The sequence below is a fragment of the Polypterus senegalus genome, chromosome 5, assembly GCF_016835505.1.
Source record: "Polypterus senegalus isolate Bchr_013 chromosome 5, ASM1683550v1, whole genome shotgun sequence".
Lineage (NCBI taxonomy): Eukaryota > Metazoa > Chordata > Cladistia > Polypteriformes > Polypteridae > Polypterus > Polypterus senegalus.
In genome coordinates this window covers 153998281-154022652 of record NC_053158.1, presented here as the reverse complement: position 1 = coordinate 154022652, position 24372 = coordinate 153998281, and the positions used below count along the sequence as shown (strand labels likewise).

The window sequence follows — 24372 nt, the reverse complement described above, 5'->3', positions numbered from 1 at the left end:
TGACTGTTTGGAAAAAGGACAAGCATGACTGGGTTGGAAGATCAGTGCTCAGTTGGTAAATGAGACATGAGCTGCGATTTATCAGTTGTGTAATTTGACATGGTGCAGTGACTAGATCAGCAACTGGGTTGGGGATTCCACACACAAAGTTGCGTAATGTGACATTGGCTTAAGAGAATTAAACCTGTTCAGTCTCAAACAGAGAAGACTGTGTGCAGAACTAATCCAGGTTTTCAAGATTCTCTTTCAATGTAACGGCGAATCATGTACTTGAGGACACCAGTGGAAACTAAGAGGAAGTACTTTTAGGATTGAAGCCATGAAGCACTTTTTTATGCAGTGTTGTGGGGCTGTGGAACAAACTACCGGACCATCTAGTTGAAAGAGAAACCTTGACAACCAGGATGAGATATTGAGATAGCTTAGCTATTAACTCTACATACTAGCCTGCAGGACTGAATGGTCACATCTTATTTCTAATGTTCTTATGTTCTTCTCCAACATCCCAAACTAAGGTCCAGCAGAGTTATAATTGTCAGGGGATTTTTACCCTTACTTTCAATACAACAGTTCAGGAAGTACAAACTCTCTGTCTAATAATGTTCAAAGCTGCTGTGCTACTTCCTGGCTGAGTAGCCAAATAGATTAGGAAAGACTCCAAGGTAAAGTATTTAAAATGTCAAAGATTCTGATTCACAGTTAGGACAATTCATAGATGTAGTGTAATTATTCACTTACATTGCTTCACGCTTCCATTTACTGTTTCATCAAAGAAGAAAGGCAAAATGTTATACACAAAGTGGCTAAGAGGCTTGAGAATTAACTCTACTATGACAGTAAATTTGGATAATGGAGCCCATAACACCAACTAGATGTGAAATATTTACTGTTTACAGGCTACTTCTTCCCATCCAAAGATGTGCAGCAAGGTGGCTTGGTGACCGCAGATTGTAGAAAGGTTTGTATGCAGGCGCGTCCGGTGATGTGTCCTGTCCAGAGTTCACTGCTGCCTTGTACTGTTTGCTGCTAGCACAGGCTCAGTCCCCTTTGATCTAGTACTAGAAGAAGTGGGCACTGTGGATTGATGGGTAGATACATGTCACTCATACAGATAGCATAAAGACACTGAAATACAAACCCATGAAATCTGATCTTTAAAATATACATTTTTCTTTTTGTGTTAATTGACCCTTACATTAACAATACAGCTACATCAATTAGTCCACCTATCTTTATTTTAAAAAGAGAAAAGGGAAAGGTAGTGTAAAGTTAATGTTGAAAGGACAAAACAGTAAGAACATTATAAGGTATCTCAGAGACTAGTACAGATCCACTCCATGAAGTTAACATACACAAATATGATTCTGGAAGAGAGATTCTACTAATCCATAATGGCAAAGGAAATCAGATATGAGGTCTTTATATTATCAGGTTACACATTCAAAAGAAGTCAGCACCAATGTATCCATCCATCCATTATCCAACCTGTTATATCCTAATACAGGGTCACGGGAGTCTGGTGGAGCCAATTCCAGCCAACACAGGGAGCAAGGCAGGAAAAATCCCGGGACGAGCGCCAGCCCACCGCAGGGCGAGCACACACACACACACCAAGGACACACTAGGGACAATTTAGAATTGCCAATGCACCTAATCTGCATGTCTTTGGTCTGTGGGAGGAAACCGGAGCACCCAGAGGAAATCCACGCACACGGGAAGAACATGCAAACTCCACGCAGGGAGGACATGGGAAGCAATCCCAGGCCTCATTACTGCAAGGCAGCAACAATACCACTGCGCCACCGTGCCGCCCAGCACCAATGTATTATTTTTATAAAATATTTAACTTTAATGATTACTAAGGGGCTTTGCCCCCTGCTCGCTTCCCTCGCCAACCCCCGGGCCTGAGCTATGCACTAGCCTCTTTGCGGTTCTGCCACTCGCGTATGGGGATACAGATGTATTACAATGAGTAATTAACCATTTTAAAAAATAGTAAAATGTAATAATTTGAAAGTAAATTATGTTTCATGTTGCGTTAGAGTTTTTCATTGCGTAATATGATTTCATTTTGTTTGGCTTTGAAATTAACACGCAAATACTTTTTAAACTTACACTTTTACTGTACAACTTCAGTAAAAACAATTTTTTGAATTCAATTTTCATCGATATTGCATTGAATTTTGATTCTGTGTTTGGACTTTCATCGTGACAACTCAATGTATAACTTCCCATGATTGAATTTTGTTTCTTTCTCTCTATTAAATAAAATGACTTTTTCTAATTCTAATGTTATCCGCAGAAGATGTACTCCATTACCTTTCTTGGATACATCCTTCTTTCTACAGTAATTTGTGCGGTGGAAGACTGGATGGTGTTAACGGTTGTAGATATTCTTCGGGATATTGTGAGTTGATGTTTTCATCTTCCGCACGACACCACCAGCTGTTTCAGCATAGTCTATTGATACACTTTTAACCAATTTGCCGTGTAACCGATCAACATTTTTGGCATTAATTCGTATGACTTCATCGTTTCTCAGTGCTAGGATTGCCCATGTTCTCATCTTTTCTGTTGATAACCCTTCATGATGAAATTCTTCAATAAAATTTGAAAATAATAATACCTATTCTTTAATTGGGAACTTAACATGAGGAAAACATTAAAATTTATAAGAGCTGAGAGAGCAGGAAGTGTGTCTGTCAAAAGTATTCACACGAATGAGAGGTGAGAGGACTGTGTGCGTGGTTGAATATGGTTGAGAGGAGGGCGGGACTTGAAAAAATCTCATGGCAAAAGTCTTTTCTTGCAGTACTTGAAAAAATCTCAAAAAGGTCTTGTCTCATCGCAAAACAAAATGATACAAATAGTTTCTGCAAAGAACAATAAACAAAAAAACACAGGATATAAAAGCATTAAATAGAATAAAAGAAAGAATAATCCATCATATAATACTAAATTCAGTACTCAAAGAAAAGCCTGAACAAATAACATCATTTGTTATATAACACACATGCACAAATTATCCTGAGCATCTGGGCAGAGAGGTAAAAAGAGGTTAAAAGTGGTTAAAAGCCCTGCTAAACAGATGAGTTTTACTTTGTTTTTTAATGGAATGAATGGAATTAGCTGATCTAATTAATTCAGAGATGTCATTCCAGAGTTTGGGTGCTACACAGCTGAAGGCCCTGTCACCCATAGAGTGCAGGTTAGTGTGGGGCACAACAAGATTGCCAGAATCAGAGGACCTTAGTGGGCAAACAGGAACAAAGCAATGGAAAAGGTCACTGATGTTGTCCAGTGCGAGGCCATTTAAAACTTTGTAGGTTATTAATAGAATTTAATATTCAATTCTGTAAGACACAGGGAGCCAGTGGAGGCAAAGCAGGATGGGTGGGATGTGCTCGCTGCTGCTGGTCCGTGTAAAGACTCTTGCAGCAGAGTTTTAAATTAACTGGAGATGTGATATAAGATTTGAAGCGGCACCTGCCAGTAGGGAGTTAAGCATTCATCAGATGTCTCACACTCAAAGACACACCAGATGAAGGATATACAGTCTACATGTCTCTGATCTTCTGGTGACATATAGAGAGTTAACTAAGTCCCCAAACCCACCTGAATATTACACCATGCATACATCTTCTAAGGTCTTTCATTTTGCAGATGCTTGCTAACACAGATGTTCACTGACTTTATTAAAAATATGGCTTATGATATTCAGTATTTAAATTATAGTATTTTTCTCATTGATAGATAGATGTACTTTATTTTATGTATCCCAAGGGGAAATTTAGCTTATTCAGAAGCTCAGGCAGTATAGGAATAATATAACAAACAACAACAATCCTCCTCAAACACACAAGAGTTACAAAAAAGAAGGGAAAAAAAAATTTTGACTTGGCTAAAGATAAAATCAGAAGTGAAGCTTTATAAAGACGTATCACCGTAGGTGTGAAGGAGTCCCAGTAGCGTTTCTTGACACATTTCCTTTGAATAATTCATTTAAAGTACTCCATTCTAGTGTGGCAGAGAGAGGATGCACGGTCTTATTCATGATGTTCTTCAGTTCTGTTCTATTGTCCTTCTCAATACTGCCTCCAGTGACTGAACCTGCCTTCTTAATCAGCTTATTGATTTGATAGGCCTTTCTGGAAGTAATGTTACTGACACAGAAAATCGTACCGGCCATTACAGAGATCACCACTATCTACTGTGAAAAGACTGGACACGGAAGCACACGTAAGGTAGATAGATAGATAGATAGATAGATAGATAGATAGATAGATAGATAGATAGATAGATAGATAGATAGATAGATAGATAGATAGATAGATAGATAGATAGATAGATAGATAGATAGATAGATAGATAGATACTTTATTAATCCCAAGGGGAAATTCACATATAAATAAACAATTTATTTTTTCTTCACCTGTGGGTGCACATCTTCCCTGTGTCCCACAGGCAGTACACAGTCCCACGCATAATCACCAAATAAAACACACACCAAAGCACTCTTTTCTTCCTCCACCACTCCTCCCAGGCAACCTCGTCCTCCTCCTCCTCCCGACTCTAGCTACCGGAGTGGTGGCTGCTGGTCCCTTTTATAGTTCACCTGGAAGTGCTCCAGGTGCTTGATTGCTGAGTTCCGGCTGCACTTCCAGGTGTGGTGAAAACACTGCCCATAAGGGCTCAGGAGTTCCAGCCGTAGCCCAAGGGCGGCGCCTGCGGGACCCAACAGGGCTGCCACAAACTCCAATTCCCATGGAGCCCTGCAGGAAACCGAGGCACCGCTCCAACCCAGGGGGGCAGTCATCTAGAGTCCAGGGGGAGGTATTGCAGCGTCCATGGCTGCTCCCCCTGAGGACTCCAGCCGTATGCCACACTACATAAAAGGAATGCAGTCTTGTAAGGAAAAGGAGCCTGATCTGCCTGTTTTTTTTATATAGTTCTTGTACACTATGAGACCAGTCCAACCTGTCATTGAGTTGGACCCCCAAGTACATTCAGCAGTGCATCACCTCCACATGCAGTCCCTTCAGAGTGATCAGACAGAGAGGTTCCTTGGTTTTGCTGATGTTGAGTTGGGGACATTTTTGTCTGCATAAAGACACAAAGTTCTCTGTCTGACCCTGACTTGTCAATACAATCCATTAGTGCCAAACCACTTATGTTAAATCAACTTATTATGTTTAGAATTTTCTTTAAAAATAATAGCGCTAATTTATAAAATTGTATTTTAGAAAAAAATGATTTCTTCAGATGCAAATAATGGTTAGTCGTTTGACCTGAGAAACATACTGGTCAATAAAAGATGTTGCCATGGCCTCATGTACAAAATTAGCTCCTTTATAGCATGTGTTGAGAGAGTTTTCTCTCTTCACACTATCACTGCTACAGTAACTATGTCATCTTGTTAAGGTGAAAGCTATAAATAGTGGATTAAAATCATTCTGAAAGCTATTTAAAGTTTAGAACATATCTACCCCTCACTGTTCTGGAGCCTCTGTTGTGTGATTTTCTTGATTTCCTGTTGAATTTTGAAGATGAAGACTGATGACTGCATGTCAATTATCTAATTATTACAATGACATCCAGACAAAGGTTATTCTGTACACTGACCAGTTGTGAATGCACTTCCTTCTTTGGGGTGTTTATTTTTAGCTCCGACAAATGGAACAAGTTTATAGCTTCATGGAATGGCAGTTTTTTAGATAAGAGAGTTCATTTTAGGGGATTTTCACTTTGCTTGATAAGATGTTAAGAGTACTTAATTTTCAGCTTTTAGAAGATTTAAGAACTTACGTATCATTTGGCAGATTTTATTGGCATGTATCATGCAAAACACGCACTTGCAGTTTTGCCGGTTGCATACAATATCTTAATTTTGAACATACATAAAAATTCACTTAGAATAATGTATGTATAAAAATATTTTGAACATATACAAATATATATTTTAACTTTCAGAAATGTGGTTATTATGATGTGAAAACAACAAGAGATGCTGCAAATTTGAAAAAGTGATGAGGACAGCAGTTTTTCATGAATGACTTAAATTATCCCAAAAGGATAAAGAAACAAATGAAAGATCAGTCATTCTCCAACCTGCTATATCCTAACTTCAGGGTCATGGGGGTCTGCTGGAGCACAGGGCGCAAGGCAGGAATAAACCCCAGGCAGGGCGCCAGCCCACAGCAGCAAATGAAAGGTGTATAAACTAAAATAAAAAATAAAATTCATATAAAATATTATATTTTGATGCTTCAGGATTATTATACCTTTGTAAAAATGCTAAACACTGTTTGATAATATTACCAGCAAATTAATTGTGGGTAATTTTTCTATAATGTGGGAAACAGATAAGTCTGTAGAAAAACTTAATAATGATTATTCATCTAATAAAAAACAAACTGCAGTATTAATCTCATTATTTTAAAGTCAGTATAAGACATTAGAGTTTGTTAAACAATCCAAGATTAATATATAAAGTAAGTGTATAACAGAAGATAGAGAATAATTCTGTGTGTGCGTATATATGTATATTTAAATAAATTATGTACTGTATCTCACAAAATGCTTGTACAGAAAGTTTGCCGATTAATAGGCCTGATCCCAAGACTGTTAAAATTTGAGCACTAACCCCCAGCAAACCCAAAGTGAATGTTTTATGAATCTAAAAAGATGTTTTTTTGTAAGCAGACAAACAGGTACCTCTGGTGTTGTATGAGTAAATCCACCATCTGGGGGCTTTTCCATCTCCATCAGGTTAGTGTTAACCAAAATAAAATGACATAATAATAATATATATTTTACTACGAAGAACCTTTCATGACACTCAAGCACACTGTGCATGCATAAATAAGTTAAAACAAATAAAACATAAAAATTGAAAGATAAACAATTATAATTATAATGAAATATAATCAGCACATAAAAGCCTGTTTAACGTCATTTTGCTAGAATTCTACAGATTGTCTGAGACCCAACAATGACCATAAACTCATAGTTGCTCGTCTTAATGAACAATCTGGCACACCAATTATCATCAATAACATTGGATTAAAGCAGAACCCCTGCAAGCCAGTTAGACATGTTACTTCCTTTGTTGATTGGTCAGATCTTCTGTCTATTTTGAATAGAACTGATGTGATTGGTGATTAAGCACCACTATACAGCTAGTGCAGATTTATGTTTAACAACACATATTGTGTAACATCTGTGTAACTCACCTGAATTAGTCTAACTAAGGGTTAAATTAAGACTTTTAAAAAAATAATTCTGGACACCTAATTTGAGGCTGATATGTAGGAATGTCATGGCAAATGTAGAACGTCTGCTCACCCTACTTCTACTCTTTATTTGACAATACGGCTAAGCTTTTTTTTTGTTAAACTCCTGTTTATGGGCTATTTGTGAATAATAATTACATTTATTATTATGTTGTGTGTTTGGTTTTGTGCTTCATTTTTATTGCATTGTTATAGCTATAAAGAAATATGTGCATGCCATGAAAGGGATTAATATGTAGATAGAGCTGAACAACTTAGAATAGTTTTATACTTTATTATTAAGTATTCATATTGCAACAGATAAAATTCTGATATATTTGAAATGTGGTAACAACATCTTTTAGAAAAGATTAGTGTAGTGATTTTATATTTTGAAAACTGTAATCTCTGAAAGATAATAGTAACATTAAAATAATGAATTACAACTGTGTGGAAATGAAGCCACATCCATACACGTTTCCACTGAAAGTGCGCCCTTTAAAAACTGCCAGCAATAAAGTACCATTCGATCAGGGCCCCCACTAATATGAACCTAGTGCTGTAAAGCAGACCATGAGCTTGGATCTTGGTTACTGCTAGCAATAGTCACACAGCTTGATTTTGGATACAAGATGACCTATTAATCAAAGCACATCGTAATGATGTGAGTTTTTATCATTTGTGGTAGCGTGCAGGTTTCAAGTTTTAAAACCAGCTCTTCTCAGGTTCCATGTGTGTGGCCACGGGGCCTTTGCTGCGGAGGCAAGCACATTGCTTAATTGGATCAGCTGTTCCACATCGGCACTCCATGCATTGTAATTAAGACACCACATCAACAGGAGTATAAATGGGACTGGAGAAAGGAAAAAGACAAAAAAAGAATGATGGGTGAGAAGTCAAGGTAGTGATGATGGAGAAGAGAGAACAGTATTGTTGTGAATCCAGTGCAGAGAGAAATGAGGAATCAGTCAGGGAAAACCCTATGATGATGGAGGGGCATGAAGGGCTCTCCAGGGGTGGACCAAACTGATCCTACAGCTGTGTGGACAGTGGGAGCAATCGTGGCTTCTAGTACAGGGAAGACAGGGCTGGGCTCAGCACGTCCTGGAGGATGCTGAGGGATGGTGGCCAGGAAGGGAGTCAGAGGACTGTTTGCACCAGAGTCTTAAGTCGACTGTCTTAAACCCTTCGACAGCTCTGGAACCTTAAGTAATTTAGAATGCATCGCCATTTGCTTGGTACGTCTATCGTCTAAATCTATCTTTGGGCAGTTCAAGTTTGTCATCCATCCTTCTGACATCAATTGGCAAACTGAGTAATGACGGCTGGGTATTAACAATGGTCATTGCTTAAATTTTAGCCAATCTCAGATCTAAAATGACCACGCCAACATAATTATTACTCCGACTCTGATTAGAGTCGTAAAATATGGTTTGTTTTGAAAATTTGTTTGCCAGAAAAAATCAAATGAGGTGCGCCGAAGAGCTGAGTTCACGTCTCGCAGCCCCTTTAAACAGGCAGCTCTTCATTACATCGGCCGAAAAGGTCTATTTTAAGCACAAATCAGTGCCATGATAACAAAATCATTTCAAGTACTTAAAAAAACAAATAATTCTTTGCAGAGAAAGTATGGATTTCACAAATGTAGAATTTGTAGCCTGATTCGATCGGGCTCCCAGTCGCTAGTTTATTAATATTTCGATGAAGAAGCTGCACTGCACTTTTTTTATTGTTGGTACACTGTGGAAAATAAACAAGCACTACTTGCACATTTGCAACTAACTCTTGTTGTCATGTTTCCTCATTGTACAGTCAATTCTGAGTCGTAACTATCAATGGCCCAGGTTCAAGGATGTTAATGCTAGCTGCAGATAACCACCACAAAAATGCTTAGAGAAGATTGTTGATGCATGTGTGATCAAAGGTTGTTTGAATTCTCTAGGCCAGGCGTTTTAACCTTTATTTTTTGTGTGCTCCTTACGAAATGTTTTGAAGTATTACCATTTTTCCGCTCTTAAATTATTAAGTAATCAACTCTTGATAGGCACAACTAAAAGTGAAACTTCTTCTACACTTTACCCCTGGTGTTGTATTTGGGAATTTCAACAAGGGAATGCAAATACGTGTGTTTGTGTATATGTGTGTCTTTTCATTTTTCTTAGTTTTTAATTGTTTTTAATTTAAAAACTGTAGTGTGGCATGGTAGGAAATAAAAAAAAAACAGAAAGCCTAAATGTCTTTACTTTTAATTTACAAAAATGATACAATTATATATGAATTCAGATGCCAAAATTAAAAAATAACATACAAAAAAGAGGAAAATAACTGGAAGTCAATGTGAAGGCTGAGCCTGCTTCATGGCTGCCCAGTTCTGCTTTTAGTTCAATCTGTTCCTGTATTTATTTTTTAAGAATGATTGTTACTGAATATTATTGATTAATATTAATAAATACTAACAATAAATGTACATGGTTACTTTATTATTAGGAATTTGTGAACTTTGGTCCTTGTTTCTTAATTTATATTCTACACAATTATTCTGACAATTTCTAAAACTGCTGTAAAAGTGTTGGTACGCAAAAAACAGTTGACCAAAACTTAAAAGACAGTAACGTTGGGTTTTGGACCTGAAAGAGATAGAAAGAGAAAGACTTCTTCTTGTCTCGCAGCAGTGGAATTCAAATACAGCCAAGCAATTGTGCCTCGGGTTCAGCCGCTGTAACTAGTGGTCCTTTTAAGGGTCCCTTTTTCTCCAGTTATCTATTCATTTATTCATTCGTTGTGTTCCTTCATGCTGCTCACGTCAAGAGAACTGCACTTCTACTCATTAACTACATTAATATAGGACTAGTTTTATGCAACAACCAAAGAGCATTTTGGGTTATGTTTCATTTAAAAATGACACGAGGCGACTTAAAGGGAATATTTAAAATTTTGGTGATTTTTTTTTTTAAGAATGTCAACCTCTCCGGGGCAGCTCTGGCCAATACTGCAGAGCCTTCAGCCCTCAGTTTGAAAACAATTGATCTATTGTACAGGATGTATATGTAATATGTCCTTTAAAGTAAATGAAGAATACTGTAAGAACTTTTCAGGATTTAATCATTGCAAGGAAAGAAACCATTGCTCACCTCTTGCTCTGTCTAATTAAATTGACTGTGATGTGTTAATAGCATAAACAATGCTGATTCCATTTACCCGGTAGATTGTTCTGACTGATATTAATGACGCAGGCTGAACCCTGGGTTTGTTGAATAAGCCACCATTTCAACTGTTTTTCAGATGAGCAGAATCAACAAAATTTAGAACCTGAAGACAAAAATAAAGACATTGACCGAGTGCAGGATAAACCAGTGCCTACAGTGAAAGAACTTTCTGAACTCTATTTGTCAAAAATAACTACACGGAATTCAGCAGACAGTCCACCAAAGGCCGTAAGCATTGCTGTTTATTTTTTTTAGATATACTATAATGTTAAATTCGACTTATAAGTTTAAAATAAAGCCTCTTTGCATTAACCAAATAAATATCAATATATTTGATAAGTTAGTGTTTCTCTTTTCTTTAAACTCTGATATACTCTAATAATAAAGCTCCATTTTCTTACACTGTAAGTCTAAGAATACTTAATATATATTCTAAACATGACTTATGCCATCCTTGGCCTTTTTAAAACCAATACAGCCCTAATGTTTTATTTGATATTCTGTAATTTCTTTAAACACTTTGTGGATTCTGTGAAATTACCTTTCTTGCTTATTCCCCACAGGTTGGCCTCCTACATGACAGTGTACCTCATTCCGACACCTCATTTAAAACAAACAAGGTAACAGTAAGAAATGTGTTATGTCAAGTAATAGTGAGACCTATGTGCTTGTAATTGCTTTCAGTAAGGACAGTCATTATGAGCTCTCTGGCACCCTTCATAATAAGCTTTAGAAAGTGCTTTACCAAGAAACCAGATGAATCAAACAAAACCCTGTGCATAAAAATAATTAATAAGGATTGGAAAAAGTGGAGTAAAGTCTTTGAAACAGCACATCCTAAGGAAACAACACAGTAGAAAGTGGATGCAGTGGCACATTTTTAAATGTGAAAGTCATAGCAGTGCTGCTTAAATTAATCTTTCTTCAATTAGTTTTATTATATGGGGAGAAAGACTAATTATTATAAAATTAGCTTACCTTTAGTTGTATAATTTTTCATATTATGTGATCAAATGGAGGACCATTTTAGTGAAAATGATGTCAGGCTAATTTGTAACTCAAATGGTTGGATGAGAAAAGGGATGTGTTTTGAGTATTCTGCCATTCCTTCCAGTGCTCGTTTTTGCCTTATATCCAAGAGTGCCTGCTCTGAATCAACCTTCCTATGATCCTGTATTGGAAAAGGTGGAAATGTAAAATGGCTTGCTGGATGGAATGTTCTGTATACACAAAAGCTATGTGAAGAGAATCAGGCTGACCTATTAATATCTCTGTACTGTATGAGTAACCCGTGAAAGTTTGCTTGCTTGCCTCTCTGTGACTAAACCTTTTGTCTGTTTGAAAAACAAAATCTTCAGGTATATTTCATTTATTACACACCCCTTATATTTAACAAGATTATACATTTCATATTTTATGATGGGCTCATCACTTCTACCAGTCCTACAAAACTACCAAAAAAAAAAAGTGACAAGTGATGTAAACATCAAAATCTAAACAAACCAGAAATCCCAGCTGACATTTCCTTCACAATCCTACCATCTACTTTCATACAGCATCATTTTGTAATTCACATCTAGTTACAGGTCATCCCTCTGCCAGGACATAAAACAATGCTCAATTTGCCTTTTGATCCTACATATACTGATCTTCTTAAACTATGTCTTGTGACTCAAATTGGGTTGTGGATGTGTTAGTGATGGGTCACCGAGTCGCCACATGATTATGTAGCATTCTTGCCAGAGTTCGGCCAAGGTGTGTGATATACCAGCCACGATTTAGCGTGTGAAATAAAAGAGCTTTCATTTTTATGGCACATAAATCTAAAAAATATTCCCCATGACACTGCCTTCTCTGTCATAACCTTTGAAATAATCAGACTGAGAGGATTCACAGCAAAGGCACATATATTAAAGGGATGAGAGGTGGGAATGACAAACAAGATTATGAGGTAAGGGAACTACGGTGCTAATTTAAATTGTCAAAATGAAAATACAGTAACTGATGTGGCACAAGAGTATCACAGTATTATAAAAGGTGAGTGAATATGATTGGGGTATATATGTTGTTTACTTAAATCATTTTCACTGGCCATGGTCGATACTTCATCCTGTGTTCACTATCCAGGCATATATTGAATGAAAATCTGCATCATAGGTGCAAAGAAGATTTTGCAATAAAATTATCGTACCGCAGTGAGGAAGAATTCCATCTTGTCACACTATGCTAAAGTGTCTGGGTAAATTTCAACCTAGTGGTAGTGTGAAGGATATACTGTATTTGGGCCAATAAGAACTGTAAGAACACCAGAAAATATCAAAGTGTTGAAACATTCAGCACAATGTCGGTTGGCCGCATTAAACAGTTTAAAGGGAAAGTTCATCAAATTATTAATTAATATTTATCTCCCACATTGAAACACAGACAGTACACACATTTTTTAGGAATAATTTAGGTATTTTTTTCTAACCCAGTTAAATGAAAACCAGGTTATGTTAAACTATTTGCAAACTCGTTAAGAAATACTGTTTGTTTTGTTAATGGCGGAGCCCTTTGAAAAACATTTGAAAAAAAACAAATGTGATATAAGATAAAGTAAATAAATTGTATTGATTCATTTTTTTTGACTATATTATTCATTATCCGGTGCCATGAATCAAGTGACTCATTTAAGTGACCATTCATACTATTCTTTAAAAAATCATCGGCTCCAAGTCCCACAAATTTCTTTCTCTCATTTCTTTCTCGTACTTACGCTGGTAGTGATATGAATTTATTATGAAATAATAATTATTGTGTCAACAACATGTTTACTCTCCACTTTTCTCTTTTAGTAATATTCATATGAAAAATATTATTTTTATTATAATGGCCATTGATATATGAGAGACGTTCAAATCTATTTTAACTCTATTTATTAAGAATTTCAAAAACAAATGACATTACTTTTCTACATAGTTATCTTCTTTACCCAGCCACATGATACTCTCAGACACGGTCAATTACTACTCCTCCAGCCTTCACCGTTTCAAACGAAAATATAAAAGTATGGAAACTTTTTGAACGTCCCTCAAATGTCTATGTATGGCTCTGCTGTCCTAACGGTAATAATCCACTTCATGTGTCTCAGTATGGTATAAATTGTCTTATTTGGGCCTCACATTAAAAAGTTTTAAAACCCCTGCTCTAAATAAGGTGTTTTATGTAAATTTCTAGAAAGAAATACCTGAATTTGATTTGATGTATTTCTGAAAAGTCTGTCACCCTGTTACAACATGGTCTTTTGACACCCCAAGTGGTCGTGGTAGCCTTATCGCAAATAAACATTTCAATGTGCAGTATAGGAACATACCAAATGTATTAAATGCCCCTTTAAATGACTTCTTTTTATGTCACATACCCCATGCAGTTTATAGCGGTGGCCAAAAAATTTTTATTTCACGTTTTCGTGGAAAAAAGACAACAAAATTTTTGGCAGAATAGGACCCAATACCAGTGCTGGACAATAGCAAGCAATACAAAATGTCTATGAAAAATTTAATTTGTGTCACATATTCTACACGCCAAGTCATTCAGTTGCATGTTCGAATGTACAATACAGTGTTACATGTTAGATTTTGGTAAAATACTGTTAAGTAAATCACTCCAGAAAATGAAAGTAGTCTGCAAACTATTCATTCAGTTGTCGAGAGTCCTATTTTCAATTCAAAAGCGAGACCCAGTTTGAAGTGGCTTCCTGTTTTGTGTAGAGTATTCCTTTAAGAACAGCATTTTTAATAATATTGAAATATAAATATCTTATTTTCAAATCAATTTTAATGTTGTGGTTATAGGCACATTTTATTGACTGTATTAACTAACCATTGTGTTCCTTTGCAAAACAACTTGTGTTTGGTTGAGTAGCCACTGGAGCACTAAATGTTTGCAGTTCAGCTAACATTATGCACGTGTGTGGAGAAACGTTTGCTGTGGTACTTGCAGAACAACGCATGCAAATAATGCCCTGCTCACAAGTAAAAGGTATGATGCTTTTATTACATCCTGCTTATGTATAAATATTTCTTGACTTACACAAACAATAAATTAATCCCAGAACACATTGGTGACTATCTTTTTTCTGTTATCCAAGATGGCAGAGAAAACAGAACAAATGAAGGCAACCCTGACAAACAACGGACAAAACCTAGACTGTGAATTGCCTCCTCCACCTCCTGCAAAAACGCAACAGGAAGAGCTAGCTTCTGTGAGAGATGCAAGTGAAAGTTTCATTCCGGTTCCTCCTCCCAAAGAAACTTTTTCTGAGTTTTACCAGCAGCGACAAAAAAATGAGCTTAAGAGGCTCTATAAACATATGCATCCAGAGCTAAGAAAAAACTTGGAGGATGTTGTAAATGAAGAATTTGTGGAAGTGATGAATGCTGGGGATGTTCCATGTATTGATGCAGGACTTCAAGGGGAGGTTCAGTCCATGCGCTGGATCTTTGAGAACTGGGCTCTAGATTCCATAGGGGAACACCATGCTACCAAGAAGATGCTTGAAGAGGAATCTGTTCCCACTGGAAACGTGAAAAGCACTTCTTCCTGCTTTGAATGGCATGCCCCAGATAGTTTACATTTCTCCACCTCAACAGCAATGCTTAAGACAGATCAAGGAAAGGGAGATGTCCGCACAACATCATGGCTGTTTGAAACCCAGCCTTTGGACTCCTTAAATAAAATCTATCCAGAGGAAGGAGATGTTTTGGAAGCTGTGCTGAAAGAACCTGTACAAGGAGGAGATGTAAAAGGAGCAAGGCTTCTCTTTGAGTCCTATCCTTTAGATACGCTTGGGCGCTGCAATTCGGTGGAAGACTATCAAATTCTGAAACTAAAATCTGAAATACAAGAGCAGAAAGGTGATGTACAAAAAAGTGTGAAGCTGTTTGAGACAGAGCCATGCTGTGCCATTAGGGATGATACAGGAAATATCCATGAAATTAAGTCTATCTGCAGAGAAGAGGTCCAGACTAATAGTGTCAGAACGGCACGATGGCTTTTTGAGACCCAGCCACTAGATATTATAAACAAAGGTGCATCTGGGGTTCGAATCATTCGTGGAATATCTCTAGAAGAAGCTCAAAAGGGAGGAGTGGACAAAAAACGGTGGATGTTTGAAACTCAGCCTTTGGATACGATTCAGGAAACCATCCAAGAGGATCATTTCAGAGCAAGCATGGAAGTAATAGAAGGAAGTGATGTTGTTGGGAAACGCTTACTTTTTGAAACCCAGCCACTGGATTCCTTAAAAGGTGAATCTTCCAGTGACATTCAAGCAAGAGAAGAAATGGTAGGTGGAGATGTGAAGTCAACTCTGTGGTTGTTTGAAACCCCAGCCAATAGAAACACTAAAGGACAGTTGTGAAGTTGGTCATTTAAAGAAAGTCACTGTGACTGAAGATGAAAGAGGAGCAGTAAAGCAAAGGAAGCTTGAGTTTGAGACCAAGTCTCTTGAGACCTTAAACAAAGAAGCATCTAATATCACACAGATAGAAAAGGGAGATGTTAAACTGTATCAACAACTTTTTGAAACCCTCCCTTTGGACAGTATATCTGCCAGTGACAATGAATGCAATGCAAAAAGAGAAGAAGTGCTGGTTGGAAATGTCAAAGGCAACAGACACTTGTTTGAATCAACCCCATTATATGCGATTAGAGACAATTCTGGGTATTATTACAAGGTAACGACAGTAAGCCGCGAAGAAGTCATTAAGGGTGATGTCCAAAAATGCAGGTGGATGTTTGAGACAAAACCCTTAGACCAGTTTGATGAAGAAGCAGGGAATGTTAAGATTATTAAAGGCATTACTAGGCAAGAATCTTGCACTGGTGAGGTCAAGACAGCTAAATGGCTTTTTGAGACCCAGCCACTTGATAGTATCCACAAGCAAATCAACCAAACTGAAGAGTCTTTAGGGATGAAGAAAGAAATCTCCGAAAGGGGAGATGTCAGTACTTGCAGGTGGCTTTTTGAAACGCAGCCCATGGATGTTTTGTACGAAAAAAGTGACACCATAAAGGAGGGAGAAAGTATACCAAAAGCAGATGTGAAATCTTATACGTGGCTTTTTGAGACCCAGCCTTTGGATGCTATAAAAGAAAACACTGAGAAATATTTAAAAGTATGTGATGTCTATCAGGATGATGTTAAAAATGTGGATGTGAAAACAGTGAGACATCTTTTTGAAACAGAATCTTTAGATAGCAGCACTTCTCTTCAGACGGGAGAACAAGCTTTCAGATGTTTAAGCAAAGTAGACATCCAGTCGGGAGACGTGTCAAGAGTAAAGGAAGTCTTTGAAACTAAGGCAATTGACAGCATTGGTGCATCCTCTGTAAAAGTTTCAGAAGTAGGCGACGAAGGAGAAAGCATCCAGGCAGGCTCAGTTCACAAGTTCACCTGGCTTTTTGAAAATGGTGTCATTGATACTATTAATAGTACTGAGAGCAACAAACAACATACATGTGAAGTCAAACCAGGGGAAGTTGGAAACAAAAGATTTGTTTTCGAAACCTTCTCTTTAGACCAGATTCATCATTTAAACAAGGAGTCCGAATGTGTCACAGATTCAACTGAGGAGACCTTGCAAAAAGGAGATGTGAAATCCTCTGTCTTGTTATTTGAGTCCCAACCCTTATATGCCATTCAAGACAAAGATGGACTATTTCATGAGGTCACCACTGTTAAGAAAGAAGAAATTATGAGTGGAAATGTTAGAGGTGCAAGATGGATGTTTGAAACAAAGCCTTTGGATAGCATTAAACCCGAGGACGAAATTTACCTTATCCGTGCAGTTACACAGGAGGATATTGAGAAAGGTGATGTCAAAACAGCACGATGGAGGTTTGAGACACAACCACTGGATTCATTCATTTTGGGTGAAAAGACAGTAGTGAAAACAGTGGATGATATTCAAAAAGGTGATGTGCAGTCAAACAAACAAATTTTTGAATGTCAAAGGAGTAACCAGAAGTATGTTAGAATGGTGAGCGTTAGTGATGTTCACCGAGGAGACGTCAGGACTTCCACTTGGCTTTTTGAAAATCAACCCATCGATTCCTTAAAAGGTGGCTTTCAGGAAAGCACATCAGTTCAAAAGGTGCACAGGGAAGATAGTCACAAAGGAGATGTTAAAAGGTGTACTTGGTTATTTGAAACTCAGCCTTTAGATACATTAAAGGATTCAGAAATAAGCTCAACAGTGAAGACTCAAGAGGAAATGTCTCAGGCAGATGTAAAGAGAACAACATGGTTGTTTGAAACAACACCTCTTGACAAATTTTCTTCAGAGCATGCAACAAATCAGTCTATGCAAATAACTGAAAGTATAAAAGAAACATTACATCGCCTAAGCAGTTTTTGTGCAATTCGCTCACATGGAATTATTATTGAAGCTAATGAAACGACAAGTGTAAAAATGGCAAAGTATCAGTTAACCAACAGTGAAGGACCTATGATTCAGAAAGATGAGCTTGTTGAAGGAAACATTGAGGCAATAATGCTACAGTTGCTGTGCACAATGAATGTGGAGCCCCATGGCATTCTTCTTAAAGAAGATGATCAGGGAAATGTAAATGTAACAAAGCTTGATTTGTCTGTGCATCATGCCAAGGCCAGCTCATTGACAGAGACTGAGCATACGAGAGCAGATGTAGCACATGCCCTTGACAACCTTTTGAGTCAAGACAAATCAGTGAAGAAAGGAATTCTGATTCAAGAATCGAACAAGGGTAGTGTTGAAATGACGGTGTATTCCCTTTTCAGTCAGTCAGAAACTATTAAAGGTGATGTGAAGTCTACCATTAGCAATCTTCTGGCATCGACACAGGAGCACAAAGCTGCAGCAACTATCAGGTTAGAAGAAAGTGAAAAAGGAAATGTGAACTTGTATAAGACCTGCATTGAGAAAGGAGAATTAGATTATCTCAAGAGCTGTCAAGACCAGACCTCAGAGGATACCATTGACAGTAGGCCTAAAGATCAAGTTGACATTATCCAAGGGGATGTTGAGGGAGCAAAAAGACACTTTGGTCAAATTAAGGAGTCCGTTGAAAGAACAGTTACTGACATCGTCCCTGGAGATGTAAGAAGTACCAAAAAGGTGTTCCTTTCCGAAAACTCAATGGTCTCCAATGTTGTCAACAAAGAAGAGATCCTGCGAGGTGATGTGTCTTCTGCTAAACAATCCCTGAATCAGGCAGTAAAACAACCACTAGTTATCCAAAAAGAGGAAATTGTTTCAGGAGATATTAAAGCAACCCTAAAATCTCTAGAAGAGGCAAAAAATCAAAGTCTGAAGCAAGAGAGGAAAACTATTGTTCCCGGTACAATTTATGACATCCAATTGCCAACAGAGGAGATTACATTCACAGAAAGTGGCAATGAAGAAACATTAGGACATTTTTCTGGATGCACTGCTGAAGAAAAACACAGGGAAGAGAAAATTAGTCAAGCAAGATCAGCAAGTGAAGAGTCTGTTACCGCTGATCATGAGGCATCAATGCAAAGTCTTCAGCAAGAAACAGCCAAGCAACAAATGCTTCACCACCATATTCAGGAGAAGCAGGATGTGTTTTCTCAGTTTGCTGGCCAACAGCAGCAGATGCAGCAGCAGATACAAGTCAAGCAAGAATCAAAAAAGGTTGAGAAAACTGTTATGCAAAAGAAGAAAATGACCTGTATGACAACAGTAAAAGAATCGGCTACTTTGTCTACAAGTCAGCAGAAGAAACTTTCCTCTACAACAACAGTAAAAGAATCAGCTACTTCGTCTACAAGTCAGCAGAAGTTTCTTCCGACACAGCCAAAGGTCAGTAAATCTGTGGATTTACAGGGTGCAAGGCAGCAAACTGATGCCTGCCAGGGAAATGAAGTTTCAAAAAGTGCAGATATTAACCTTAAACCAGTTGCTTCAGCTACAGTGAACACTACTGTAAATCCTTTTCTCAGCTCAGATTATGACTCGCAGACTGTGCAAGAGAAGTCAGAGAAAGAGCTTGTTGTTAAAGGAGATGTAAAGGCTGCAATTAAATCTTTGCATAATGCTGCGGCAGAACAGAGGCCATTAGAAAAGGAGGAGGTTGTTCGAGGGGATTTACAAGCAGCTCTTCAGTCTCTTCAGAAGTCTAGTGTTAATGTCTCTAAAGGGGATTTTAAGGCTGCTATGATTTACAGAAATGCAGGACAGTCACTTTCAGTTAGCAGAAAGAAAGGTGATAATGAATCTGTGTGCAACCAATCATGTGCTGTTTCATTGTCTTCATCTGACACTGAGTTTCCTACTCCAGTTTCAGTGATTGATGGGGGATTCCAGCCTTCTGCAGTCGTCACCCACCCCTGTGAGACAAAAACACGTAGTGAGAGGTCTGATTGTCCTACTGCCTCTAAAGAATCTGTTTTGGCCAACCCTCCAAAATCTCCAGAGAAGGTCTCACCCCTCAAACCAGCTCTTCCACCGAAACCTGAGCATTTGACTGCAGGAACTTCAGGACGAAAAGGACAGAAACCCAGCCTCCCACTAAAGCCAGACCACCTAAAAGAAAGGCAGCAAGGACCTACAGTCCTTTTGAAAGATACACCCCAAAAACTTCCAAAATCTGCTTCATTTCAACAACTTCCATCAAAGTCATTGCCTTGTCGAGAGGTAATTCAAGCTGATGCTACAGAGTCACTGGAGAAGGAGTCCCACAAAGAATTTTCATGTCACAATGAAGAGTCACACAGAGAGGGACAAATTGGTTCCAAGCAAGTCTGTAATAAGGCAAGTAGAACTTCAAATCCGGTGGCTGAAAAAAAGAATGAAGTCGAGAGTAAAATCCAAAACAAGGAGCAATCAGCAGAAGTGAAACTTTACACTTCAGGATTGTCCTCAGAGAGCCATAATGAGAAAAGCAATGTTAAAAGTCTGCCTCAGACAATAATTGCTACCAAAGACTTGCAATGTTCAATGCAGTCTGATTCAAAGGAAGGTGTTACCAGCATGAATACCCACCAAGACTTTCAGGCAAGCCTTCATAAATTTGGAGGTCGGAGGACAGGATATGTTAATGTGACTTCGGGATCTGAAATGGTGAAAGATGATGTGGCTCCTATTGTGGTGTCACCAAAAAAAGTCAGAATTTCTCAAGGTGACAGTACGGAAAACACTTACAAATCAGTAGATGAAGAGTTAAGGATGCAAAAGGAGGAGACCATTATTGACAGCACAAGTAGCACATCTTCAGAACAACTTGCCAAAAATGTCAGGCCAGATGGAAATGCTGCAAGTGAGCAAAAACAGTTGCAATGCCCACCCGAAAGGCCAAGTAAACAGCAAGAAAACAAAGTTATCCTCAGAGAAAAGAAGCGTAAAAATGAGACCGAAGATGAACGGCGTCAAAGACTGTCAGTTCATAAAGAAGAAATTATGAGAGGAAATGTTAAGGCAGCAATGGAAATTTTTGAAAACTTGAGAAAGAAAGAAGAGCTCCAGATTATCCTGTCCAAAGTTGAAGAGTTAGAAGGAGAGACTCTGAAAGTAGATGTACGGTCGATGCGGAAGTTTTTTGAAAACGTTCCTAAATGGATTGTGACTCCATCTAGTCAAGTAAACCAGAGTAAACTGAAAGAGGCACAGAAAGTGAAAGTGACAGGATCAGTGAAGGATGATACAGAAAGCACTTCTCCAGTTGGGGTGGTGTTTGAAGATCTTGAAAGGGCAAGCGCAGAAATTGTTCGCTTGAAAGAGCAGACTTTGGCAAAGCTGATGGATATAGAGGAAGCCATTAAGAAAGCTTTGTTTTCTGTTTCAAGTTTGAAATCGGAGGCTGATATAGCAGGCCTATCAGGGTTGTTCAGAGAATCTTTGTCTACTGATGAGCCTATAGCCAACACCAATAGCATCAGGAAAATTAGTATAGTTTCCAGTAGGTCCAAAAGTGACGATGTAAAGCCTGTTTTTGAAAGTAACAGCCCATTACTTCCACAGGCAGATGGAGAGCAGAAACCGAGCTTAGAAATTCCAGTCACAAAACCACGGGCAAGCAGTCCCTCTTCTCCTTCTTTTATTTCTATTCAGTCTGCCGCAAGAAAAACTTCAGACCCTCTGACACCTAAGAACTCTGAAAAGCACATTGTTAATGAGGTATCGTCAAGTGACTCCACAGCTTTCACACCCCAAGAATCAAAGCCTAAAAACACAGCAGAGAGCTCAAGCTTACGTGGTCCCAATAACGAATCCATCAGAAATGTATCATCAGTTTCGGTAGACAGTGTGTGTAGTCCGTTAAATCCAAGAAGACAAAAAAGTGTGATTGCATTCCAAACCATTCCAGAAGTACCAGGCATAGTAGGGACAAAGACTGTTACAGAAAAATATGAAGAAATGGATTGCTTTGGAAACAGAATTATAACATCCAAAACATCGACTACAGTCACTAAGCAGTCTGAAACAAAAACATCCTCGACGTACGAGGTGGTTGCCAGTCCAACACGATATGAGGTCATGGCATCCCCTGTCCTTAGAAGGCATGCCCATTCCCTAGCAGAAAATAACCAGTGCAATGGCAAAGTCAAAGAAGGTGGAGTTGTCATTGTCACATTTGGAAGCCCCAAACTAGGAAAAAAATAGTAATGGCTGGTTGACAGCTCTGTCTGACCCCTGCGTTACTCGATATAGCCGTGTTTTTAAGCATAGTTCCATGTGTCTTGTATTTAAGTGTTATAGACTAATTGTAGATGTTTTCAATATTTTTTAACTTTTTGTAATAATGTATTATGTATCCTGTAAACATATATTTATAGATTTACCTAAACATGGTGTACTTTTTGCAAATTATTAAGCACATTTTCTCTTCATTCATTTTTGTAAAATTATTACTATATTATTATATTAATAATAATAATAATAAAATGATTTTGTCTCATTATTTTGGAAAGCATGACCCTGCCTTTTACTTAATCTTATCATTTTCCAGCTGAGACCGGGTGCATATTTATATATTCTGTGACCACAAGGCGGTGCCACTGATCCACAATCTCCCAACACAATTACACCCCACACTGTCACACATGCAAATGAATGGTATTTATGTATACAGTACCTTCACTAAACAGACAAATCACAGTTCAAAGTTTAATCACCACCATTAATTAAAGTTTTATTTCTGTCCTTCCACTCCACCATTAAACTTTATTCCCTCTCCTCTCGACACATCTAAGTAAGGCTAGTTGGCTCCTTTTATCATGGACCCCGGAGTACTTCCAATGTCATGACAGAGCATGATGGAAGAACTTCCGTGTCATGCAGAAAGGAGGAAAACCTCCTTTCACCCTCTGGCAGCACCCAGGAATCCCAACAGGGTTGCCCTTCTGAATTACAGGTCCCATGACACCCTACGGGAGTCCAAACAAGGGTCATACCAGAATAACACTGGCACCTTTCACCCTGGGGGATAAACTAATAAACAGTTTCTCCCATCTTTCTATTTTTTTAATTGTCCCAGCTGTGATAGGAACCTAGAGTTATCTTGGCCAAGTTGCACCACCACTTATGTAATCCATCCACCATGGCCACCCTATAAATAGGGACATTTTTACAACAGAATTGAATTTCTCTGGAGAGCATCAGTAGCTACAGATTACCATGAAAGAGTCGAGGTGTTGGGAGTGTTCGTTGTGCAAAAACTGTGAACCCCTCAAAAATGGAAAATACTCCACTCACGCCATTAAAACATCACCAAACTATAAAAGAGAAGAGAATACCGAAGAAGCAATGTATATAAAATATGAGAGGAGCAGAAGAACAGTGAACACTAGAGGGGGGACACAGGACTTGCATTTTTAGTTACAGTAATAGAACATTATCTTTTTTCTTAAATTACCCCTTTAAATTTTATTGAAGTCTGCTTATAACGGGCCCTCCTAAAGATATTTCTTAAAATATATATATTTCAGTCACCTATAAAATTCTCAATGGCTCAAATAATTCTCCTTTGGAGAGCAGTGAGAAGTCAAGCAAAATGACACCTTTTATTGGCTAATTAAAAAGAATACAATATGCAAGCTTTCATGGCAACTCAGGCCCCTTCTTCAGGCAAGACGTAATCCTTTGGAAAGAAATGAAATTCTAACATCATTACAATCTCATGGCTACTACCAGTAGCATAGCTAAAATATGATGCCTCCTAGTGCAAAAAAATACATTTAAATGTGAAATTAAAGTAAAGCCAATAACAGCTGACCATCATCAATTAAATACATCAAGCATGTTAGCTACATAAAGGGTCAATAGTCATAATTAAGTCTAAATGGAGATGTGAGAATGAAAACCCCAAACTCAAGTAGGCAAGCATGCTAATAATAAATCCTTGTGAGACCACAACCAAGCAGTCACTGCGGGCCCCACCTGTGATTCCCATTGTTGCACCACCGGTCACTCCTAAACATTTACCACAGTTTCTCAAACATAAAAAACTTTCTGGACCATCCAAGAACGAATCAGTTGCTCCCTCTGCTGTAATTTAGAATTGCAGCTAAACTGCAGACTGTGCTGTACTGCAGATAAACTTCAGAGCAGTAACCTGGCAAGTAAGGAAAACTGTTATAGGTTTGAAAGCAGGTTTTTATTCATTGTTTCACTAATCACTATTAGTAGTTATAGTTATTATCGCTATTCAAGGTCATAAGGTAATTAGAGGGTGCATCTATAAGATTCGACAATGTGATCCATACATTTTGAGGTTAATCCTGTTAGACAGAAGTAAAAAAAGAAAGTTCAAAAAGCTGGATAACATGTGTGACCATTTCACTCTCGCTTGCCTTACTTGAACTGAACAGACCTTCTCCTTCTGTTTGCTTTCTGCTGTCTATAACAAGACAT

At 38.0% G+C, this 24372-nt stretch overlaps 1 protein-coding gene across 1 annotated transcript in view; it reads left to right on the top strand.

The window, feature by feature from the left end:
• The window catches only part of LOC120529601 (xin actin-binding repeat-containing protein 1), a 32409-nt gene extending 10046 nt beyond the window's left edge, over positions 1-22363 (top strand). Inside the window, 4 exon segments of the mRNA XM_039753525.1 lie at positions 10554-10705; positions 11041-11097; positions 14607-15845; positions 15847-22363. Coding sequence (XP_039609459.1) covers positions 14607-15845; positions 15847-22122 — 7515 coding nt within the window. The 5' untranslated portion in view covers positions 10554-10705; positions 11041-11097 and the 3' untranslated portion in view covers positions 22123-22363.
• Positions 22364-24372: the final 2009 nt, after the last annotated feature.